This window comes from Poecilia reticulata, chromosome 1 (assembly GCF_904066995.2).
Source record: "Poecilia reticulata chromosome 1, P_reticulata-male-v2, whole genome shotgun sequence".
NCBI lineage: Eukaryota > Metazoa > Chordata > Actinopteri > Cyprinodontiformes > Poeciliidae > Poecilia > Poecilia reticulata.
In genome coordinates this window covers 1,364,365-1,374,360 of record NC_088830.1, presented here as the reverse complement: position 1 = coordinate 1,374,360, position 9,996 = coordinate 1,364,365, and the positions used below count along the sequence as shown (strand labels likewise).

The 9,996-nt window shown below is 45.1% G+C and overlaps 1 protein-coding gene across 6 annotated transcripts in view; it reads right to left on the bottom strand.

Annotated features, from left to right (window-relative positions):
* Positions 1-6,148: 6,148 nt before the first annotated feature.
* Positions 6,149-9,996, bottom strand: part of LOC103462904 (uncharacterized) — a 133,330-nt gene continuing 129,482 nt past the window's right edge. For all 6 annotated transcript variants that reach the window (XM_008405998.3, XM_081606476.1, XM_081606515.1 and 3 more), the window contains 2 exons: positions 8,970-9,594; positions 6,149-7,928 (listed from right to left, as the gene is read on the bottom strand). In XM_008405998.3, the coding sequence (XP_008404220.2) occupies positions 7,844-7,928; positions 8,970-9,594 (710 nt within the window). In that variant the 3' untranslated portion in view covers positions 6,149-7,843. The remainder of the gene's footprint in view (positions 7,929-8,969; positions 9,595-9,996) is intronic.

Below are 9,996 nucleotides of genomic sequence, written 5' to 3'. Positions count from 1 at the left end.
CTGCAGAGTATTTCTGAGTCAATTAGTGTAGCATTTCTGCTGGATTTTCAAAAAATATCAGTCACGACAATGGACAGGGGAACCAACAAGTTCATGTCATCTTTTTTGGACGACATCAAGGTGTTTTAGCCACGCGATGGAGTCCCTAGGCCTTATACACTGTACTCAGTGCTAGCGTGGCTAACACGATTACAGTTTAGTAAAAAGCCTTTCCAGGTAAAATAAAATCTTTAATGTATGTCAGATACGGTACACATTGCATATTGATCTGTTAAGGTAACGCAAAGCTGTAACAGACAGGCTTCAGGATGAGGAAGTTGTATTGGTACTGCCATTATGCTGTACTTGGCTAAAAGGTATTTATAATGGATGTGTTCATTATTGACTTTTTTTTATCATTCACTAAACACAAAGAAAGCAAAGCAATAATACTTACGCCAGCAGACACTTTGTTATTGATCCTATGACGGTTAGCTGAAAATGGGTTGTGCACAAGTTTTGATCCAAGCAAGGCTTTCCGTTTCAGATTTTGGAAATCTGTGAATTTTAGTTCCACAAATACGATCAGGATACCTGACATCGCCTGTACAGATTCCCCACTGATGGTGGAGAACCATTATTTTTCGAGTCCTGACGCAAAACCTTTCTGCTGGTCTGCTAGTCCACAATGTACATCAGCATGTCTTTACTACTGTAGCTTGTGTTTGTGAGACGGTCACGCACATGGTAGCTGCGCTGTGACGTGAAATGGGCATTAGCCAATGAAACACGGCCCCTGTGGTAAGGTCCATAGTAGACGCCTCATGGAGCGCCGAGTCGTACGTAACAGCGTCCGCCATCTTCTATGTGGCAGCAGGGCGATCGGAGCTCCGTAAGTCCTGTGCTGTGTGTTTCAACCGTTTTACGAAACAAACTGGATTTGTTGGCATTACCTTCCCCAGGTAAGGATGAAAGATCAGAATTACTTGATTTGCAGCCAGAAATTCGCTTCTAAACAACCGAAAAATATTTCCTATGTGGCTTAATTGACCCGATAGCCACTGATAGCCTAGCAGCTAACGTTTTCATACTGTTTTCTAATGAGAGAGAGCTGATGAGAAACTGCTGTTAGAGGAGAAGTTCATTAAAAACCAGAGGATTTAGTGAGTAAAGGTCAGTCAGGATCAGAGCTGGAGCTGCTGGTCTTCAGTCTGTTTCCAGCTCAGCTTCTCCATGTCGGTATTTAGCTATAAAGATGCTACGAGTCAGAGCCCAACATGCTGAAAATGTCTTTTTATGAATGTGAAGGAAACATTTATGTATTTTCTATTTCACTTTTGGATAATTTCTCTTTTATTCTTGGCTTTAGCCTGTGAACCAGGACGTCTCAGAAGTCATTGAGTTCTCCCAGTGTGACCAGCAGACTGAAGCCTGTGACCAGTGTTCCCAGTATAAGAAATAAATATTTCATTCTTTCACTTTTTGTGTATTTTTAAATATCTCAATCTGAAGTATTATAATACAGCTTATGTAATGAAATAAAAAGAATTTATTCTGTTAGAATTATTTTGTACTCTTTGCTGTCAATAGCAGAGTTGATATACTGTCATATATTTTTTTCTGGAAAAAAGTAAGAAAAATATATAGTTTAATGTTTGACAACGACTGATTTATAAATCAAGTCATTTCTCAATAAAGTATAATAATAAATACAAGAAAATAATTTGTTTCTTGTCTTGAAACATTAAATGTACATTATGTAAATTTCACTAATTAGAAATGGTATTAGATACTTAGCAACCCTGAACAGGAGCACCTGGTATACATACTTTAGAACAACATTGGATTAGTTTTCTTTCCTCTTTTTTTCTTTCCTTTGGTTTCTTATTTTGTTTGTATTTCCTTTTAACTCATAAAGCACTTTGAAATGCCTTGTTGCTGAAAATCCATCCATCCATTTTCTTCCGCTTATCCGGGGTCGGGTCACGGGGGCAGCAGCTTCAGAAGGGAGGCCCAGACTTCCCTCTCCCCAGCCACTTCTTCCAGCTCCTCTGGGGGAATCCCAAGGCGTTCCCAGGCCAGCTGAGAGACATAGTCCCTCCAGCGTGTCCTGGGTCTTCCCCGAGGCCTCCTCCCAGTGGGACATGCCCGGAACACCTCACCAGGGAGGCGTCCAGGAGGCATCCTGACCAGATGCCCGAGCCTCAACTGGCTCCTCTCGATGTGGAGGAGCAGCGGCTCTACTCTGTGTCCCTCCCAGATGACCGAGCTTCCCACCCTATCTCTAAGGGAGAGCCCAGCCACCCTGCGGAGGAGGAAACCCATTTCGGCCGCTTGTATCTGGGATCTCGTTCTTTCGGTCCTGACCCAAAGCTCATGACCATAGATGAGGGTGGGAACGTAGATCGACCGGTAAATCGAGAGCTTCGCTTTTTGACTCAGCTCCCTTTTCACCACGACGGACCGGTACAGCGCCCGCTTCATGGCAGACGCTGCACCAATCCGCCTGTCGATCTCCCGCTCCCTCCTTCCCTCATTCGTGAACAAGATCCCCAGATACATAAACTCCTCCACTTGAGGCAGGACGACCCCCCTGACCCGGAGAAGGCACTCTACCCTTTTCCGGCTCAAGACCATGGCCTCGGATTTGGAGGCACTGAGCCTCATCCCGGCCGCTTCACACTCGGCCGTGAACCGCTCCAGTGAGAGCTGCAGATCCCGGTCTGATAAAGCCAACAGGACCACATCATCCGCAAAAAGCAGAGATGCGATCCTAAGGCCACCAAAACGGATCCCCTCATCACCTCGGCTGCACCTAGAAATTCTGTCCATGAAAGTAATGAACAGAATCGGTGACAAAGGGCAGCCTTGGCGGAGTCCAACTCTCACCAGAAACGAGTCAGCAGGCATGATTGCCAGCAGGCAATGCAGACCAGACTCTGACACCGGTCATACAGGGACCTGACAGCCCGTATCAAAGGGCCCGGTACCCCATACTCCCGGAGATCCCCTCACAATGCCCCCCAAGGGACACGGTCGAATGCCTTCTCCAAGTCCACAAAACACGTAGACTTGTTGGGCGAACTCCCATGCACCCTCCAGGACCCTGGATGGTGGACCAGAATCGCCTTGAAGCCGTACGGATGTCTTTCTCCATGGCCTCTCCAAACTCCTCCCATACCCGAGTTTTTGCCTCAGCGACAACCCGAGCCGCATGCAGCTTTGTCCGCCGGTACCCATCAGCTGCTTCTGGAGTCACACAGGCCAAAAAGGCCAAATAGCTTCTTCAGCTTGACAGCATCCCTCACCGAAGGTGTCCACCAACGGGTTCGAGGGTTGCCGCCGCGACAGGCACCAACAACCTCACGGCCACAGCTCCGATAAACTGCCTCGGCAATGGAGGCACGGAACATGGTCCACTCAGACTCAATGTCCCCCACCTCCACCGGGAAGTTCTGCCGGAGATGGAAGTTAAAGCTCCGTCTCACAGGGGACTCCGCCAGACGTTCCCAGCAGACCCTCACTACACGTTTGGGCCTGCCAGGTCTGACCGGCTTCCTCCCCCACCACCGAAGCCAACTCACCACCAGGTATTGGTCAGTGGACAGCTCCGCACCTCTCTTCACCCGAGTGTCCAAGACATACGACCGCAAATCCGATGAGACGATGACAAAGTCGATCATCGAACTGCGGCCTAGGGCATCCTGGTGCCAAGTGCACATATGGACACCCTTAAGCCTGAACATGGTGTTTGTGATGGACAATCCGTGACGAGCACAGAAGTCCAACAACAGAACACCGCTCGAGTTCAGGGCGTGGTTGGGCCGTTCCTCCCAACCACGCCCCTCCAGGTCTTACTGTCATTGCCCACGTGAGCGTTGAAGTCTCCCAGTAGAACAAGGAAGTCCCCAGGAGGGGCACTCTCCAGTACCCCCTCTAAGGACTCCAAGAAGGGTGGGTAATCTGAACTGCTGTTCGGCCCGTAAGAGCAGACAACAGTCAGAACCCGTCCCCCCATCCGTAGGCGGAGGGAGGCTACCCTCTCGTTCACCGGGGTAAACCCCAATGTACAGGTGCCAAGATGGGGGGCAATAAGTATGCCCACTCCTGCCCAGCACCTCTCACCGTGAGCAACTCCAGAGTGGAAGTACGTCCAGCCCCTCTCAAGGAGACTGGTTCCAGAACCAGAGCCATGTGTCGAGGTGAGGCCGACTATTTCTAGCCGGAACCTCTCAGCCTCGCACACTAGCTCCGGTTCCTTCCCCACCAGAGAGGTAACGTTCCACGTCCCAAGAGCCAGCTTCTGCAGCCGAGGATCAGACCGCCAGGGTCCCCTCACTCGGCTGCTGCCCATAGCACAATGCATCCGACCCCTTTGGCCCCTCGGACAGGTGGTGAGCCCATTGGACAGGGGACCCATGTCTCCTCTTCGGGCTGAGCCCCAGACAGCATAGCTTCTAGGATCATTGGGACACTCAAACCCCTCCACCACGATAAGGTGGCAGCCCAAGGAGAAAATGTGCTATATAAATAAAATTACCTTACCTACCTTACCTTATGGCAGTGGTTCCCAAACTTTTTCTTCCGGGCCCCCCCAGTGGTTTCCAAACTATTTCTGCCCCCCCATGGCTTACAAATAGCTGTCTGGTTGAATGATGTGTGTGAGCGAAGGAGGGTGTGGGGGTGGATTCTTAAAGACTCCCTGTTATAATCAGCCCCTGCTCCAAACGAACAAGGGGGGGATCAACTTTTTGGGGGGCTAAATGAATCGTAGCTAAACATAGAGAACAACACCAGCAGCCTACAAGCTACTTGTTAAGAAGCTTAAGGTGTTGTATTGATATTAGCTAGCTAGTCATCTTTTAGCTAACATTACTTGCATCCAACAGCTTTACTAAACAGTCGGTTAGTTTGGGGGAAAAACTGAAAAGTTCTTTGCGTTTTGCTGCCATGATTCTAACACACACCTGCATAGCTCTGCACAGCAGCAGCAGGTCTCCTTCGCTGCCACACAGGTGTAAACCCAGCGCGAGAGTCATAGCCTTTAAAGGCGGCTCGGAAAAACAGGTTACGACATGTTAACAACGGATTAAATAGTTTTAACTGCTGATAAAAGTGACAGAGGACACAGATATGGTTAGTGTGGAAACACCTACTGTATCAAATTGACAGAGGAATAACAGAGAGTTGGCTATTCTAAGGTAAAAACCCAGCTTATACAATGTTCATGTTTTTTTTTGTTTTTTTTTTTCATCCAGACGGCTTCCCGCGCCCCCACTGCAATGGCACGGCGCTCCCCCTAGGGTCACGCCCCACAGTTTGGGAACCTCTGCCTTATGGAATTATGTAAATATGTTCTTTAATTAAACACCGTAAAAGTGTGTCTGTTCATCAATGTCATATCAGAATAATTTCTATCAAATAAAACATTGTGCTCTTTATTCAGAAATGCCCCAAAACAATTAAATAATCACATCAAAAGTTAGAAACTCTGTCTTTAGTGATTTGTTTAATTGCCAAATATATTAATGTGTGTGAGAAAATGTGTCAATGACAGGAATTAATTTAAAATCTTTTGTAGAACAGCACTTTTTGAAGTGCATTTACCTGTATTAGTTTACTGGCACATAGGTCATATGGCGGACGCTGTTACGTATCGCAGCAACGGGCCGACCAGCCCCATGTGGCGTCTATTTATTTATGTCTATGGTTATTCTTGCCACTCTTTCATAAGGCTAGATTTGTGCAGAGGCCAACACTTTAGTTAGTCTACAGATTCCCCCACCTGACGTGTTGTCAGCTCCTTCTTAGTTACCACCGGCTGCTTCTCTGATTGATACTTTCCCTGGCCGGCCTGCATAGGCAGAAGGTCTTCTCTTAATAGGTTTGCAATTTGCTGCTTTTGTGAGCTTGGGATGTTGTTTTAATAGAAAAGCTATTTACACTGAGATTACTTTAAATACAGACTATTTATTAGGTAAGTGACTTGGATATTACTTAAATGAAATGTATTAGAGTAAGAACAGGGGGTGGGCAATCATGTGCATAACACTTTTTAAGCTTTTATTTGTTGAAATTATTCTATGAAACTTGTTTTTTCAACGATAAAGCTGTTGAAAAAACATGAAAGTGTACTAGTGTACTAAAATATTCCAAGAGTGACATCAGGTTTAATTTATACATTTATTCTTATGACAGCTGTACAGGAATGCATCGTCACAGCAGAAACACCCAACTGAACCCAACCATGACACAACAGCTGTCACAACACATCCAGAACTCAACCAGTAATATACACTCAAATCAGCTTAGCTCATTCTGTGTTTAACACCATCATGATAATCATCATAGTTATAATTATTAATATTATTATTCACATAGAACAGTCTCTCAAATATATCTGTTTTCAAAGAGCATAAAAATACAAGTGAACTCTTCATTGGGATGAAAACTGGTGGTTGGTCTGTTGTCTGGGAAAAATCACTGAAAACAGAGAATTCTTGGAAGAGAGGAGCCAACTTATTACAGCTTACAGCTCATAGACATGGAGGATTAAGCTTCAAGGGTACAAGACTCACAAATAACTGAGAAGTTACTTCCAGACAAACCAGACAAAAAGGGTTTAAAGAGATCAAAACATTATAGTAGACGGAAAGAAAAACAAAATAATAGATAAAGAACACTGCGAAGGCACAGAGATTTGCAGATTTACCTAATTAGACACAGGCTTCAAATAAGGGATTTGGGAAAAAGAAGAAGAAGTAGGTCAGATAAGGGCAACTTCACTAACCGACAATAGATGAAGCTCTAAGCTCAAATATCCAGGTCAACTATAAACTGTGTCTTTTTTACTGTATGTACGATGTAAAGCATTGAAATATAGGAGTATCTTCAGAAAAACCATTCACTGCAGCAGCACACAGGGAAATACCACATAAGAGTGTGTGTCTGTCTGTCTGTGTGTGTGTGTGTGTGTGTGTGTGTGTGTGTGCGTGTGTGTGTGTGTGTGTGGGGGGGTGTGCGTGTGAGTGTGTGTGTGCGTGCGCACACATATTTCCATGTATTTCTCATGAATTATTTCCAAGCAATCCTTCCACACTGTTTATCTATCCATGATAGATAAACAGCAACACCAGCAGCAATATTTAAAATAATGGAAGTCCCACCAATGTGTGTATGAATGTGTGTGTGTGTGTGCTTGTTTGCATTTCTTATAAATTTATGGACACATCTGTGTTTAGTTTGTCTGATCAAAATGGGTGGGAAAAGGAGGTAAGTGACTGAAGCGTATGAGCAGGGATTACACACTCGAAACAACAACACAGCCAACTATAACGGCACCGACGACAACATGAACAGAGACGACACGCGGGGCAGGAGGCCTGCACTCACACAGAGGAGAAGGAGGCTACAATTCATCTGGAAAAAAAGGGATTCTTTTTTCAGACTGGAGGACTCAGACAGCAGCTTTTCTTTCTGTGTGCTTTTTAAAAAATTCCTCTGTTTTCTATCAGGTAATCAATCTGCCTGTCAGACTATTTATGTGCTTAGGTTTGCAAGCAATATGCTTATCAGATAAAAGGATACACAAAAAGATTGTGCTTCTCAGTCCACGCAGCCGTCTGGAGCTGGGTGGAGGCATCGTCATGTGGGCTGCAGAGGTCAGAGGTTGTGTGGGACCATTTTCCTTGCAGCAAGAAAAGGAGCAACAAGCAGCTCTCCCACTCCTTGGTATCTGCATGAGGATACTCGGGAAGCTCTTACAAAAAAATTTGCACGCCAGCATTTAGCCGTGGGAAAGACTTTTCTTTGTACACCTTCACACAATGAGGGGGACAGAAGGGAAAAAAGCATGTGGATGGAATCAGTCCAGCATTGCATCCAGCTGATCTGCCAAGTCGTCAAACATACTGCCGATGTCATCCAGGATGGAAACTGTTGCTTTTTTGCTGGAAACAGAATTAATGGAAACATTTATAAGGCTCCAACACTAATACCAGGAATAAAAGCTCCAGCACAATTTCATTTTTTCCTAAATAAAAATTTCCAGCTTTTTCAGTACTTTTATGTTCATACTTGTACCGTTTTCTCCACTGTTTCTTCAACAGAAGCATCAATAAATATGAAAATACAGTTACTGTGCAGATTCATGATACAAAAACACTTTTTTGTGATTGGTGTCTTAATGAAGCGCATTACAAATGGAAATATTTTTCAAGATAATTATTTTTGGCTCTAGTTGCTCTACACACTCACAGCCATACCTAAAAATAAGTTATATATAGTTATTATTGTCACTTTTATTGTTATAACAGTTTTGTCACAAAATATTGAGACAAAACCTTAAATGCGTATCGCCCACTCAGGCTTCAGTGGCACATGTAATAAGCTTGCAATATATACAGTGCAGAGAAAACCAAATGAGAACGCTTGATTGAGTTAATCTACTGATTATGTCTGAATTCAGGAGCAGAGGGAGTAAAGTAACGTAAGGAACACGCTCAGTCTGAGCCGCCCTGCTCCACTTGGGCAGCAGTGGAAAAAAGATCCTATCAATCCCACGTCCCAGAAGATTTCCACTTGACTCACCCTGCGGCTACAACAAGCGTGAAGATGGAGCTGGAAGACGTTAAGTAAAATCTAAAAATTGGACAAGTTACACTGTTTACTCAAATGGTGGTCTAAAAACAAAAACAGTAATGGGTCGGATGGGTCTAGGGCACACTCAGGTTGGGTCGAGTGTTCTAGGCCCAGCAATGCATGAACTTAATGAACAGTTAGTAGGACTTTTTGCCATCTTATTTAGTATTAACAGATTAATTTGCTAACTTCTGAAACAGGTAGGACATTCCTTGTGAGGTTAGCATCATGTGTGCAGGGATGTTATTGCAACAGCTGTTGGTTTGTAAAGTTATTCATCTCACGTAATTTATGTAACAGTTGAAACTTAACATGCGCCCCTCTGAAGTACTTTATTTATGAATACTCACTCATTTGGTCTGTCCTCCTCTTTGATTTTATGCTCTACAGAGTGCAGAGCTGCAGCCAAGGAGGCACTGGTCTCCTCCAAACGATGCTGAATCATCCCTTCTTGCTCTCCTCCTTCTTGACTCTCTTCTTTTGCTTTCTCTCTCCTCAAAGGCCTCCTTTCCATCTCCTTCAAGTTTTCATTCTCTGCCCTTTTCTTCTCCTCCTCCTGTTCTGTTTTCCTCTGATGCTCCCTCTCTCTCATCCTCTCCTCTTCTTCTCTTATCCTCTCCTCTTCCTCCTCTGCCTCCCGTCCTCCCAGCAGGTCAATGGACAGGCTGGCAATGGAGGAGCGGGGAGGTTTGACTGGGTGTGGTGACGAAGTAGAAGGACTCTGGGCCGGAGAGGTGGATGTGAGAGGGAGTCCCGGAGAAAGAGAGGGAGCAGAAGGGGTGTCAGGAGCTGGGAGTGGAGCAGCAGCTGGAGGAGAGAAGGGTCTGGGGGCCGGAGTGGGACTAGTAGCAGCTGGACTGGTAGAAGCAGGGCTGGGGCTCGCGGCAGCTGAAGGTACTGCTGCTTTTCCTGGTTTGGGAGCCGTTGGAGGCCCACGGGGTTTTGGTGATATAGGAGGAGGGACACGCTTTGGCTCTGGTCACAGAAAAATGCCAGATAAAATGCTGTTATACGCAAAACAAATGTAATCAATTTAAATCAATTCAAGCAGCCAAAGTTTTAAGTATTTTTAAGTGGTCTTACACATTAGTTGTACTTGCTTTCTCAAAGTCTTTCAACATTTATTCCCCCACAAACAAGTCCATGTGCTTTGAAAGACATATTTTCAGTTATGCTGTTTAAGGTGAAATGTCATGTGACAGAGCACAAACGTTATTCAGTCACGCTTTTTGTATCAGCCATGAATCTGTATCAGATATATATAAATAGCTACTTGCATTCCAACAGTATAGACCAGTGTTTCTCAACCTGTTTCAGCCCAGCGCCCCCCCAGCCTTCATTAAGGTCCCTCACTGCCCCCCACCAAAGAATTTGTAG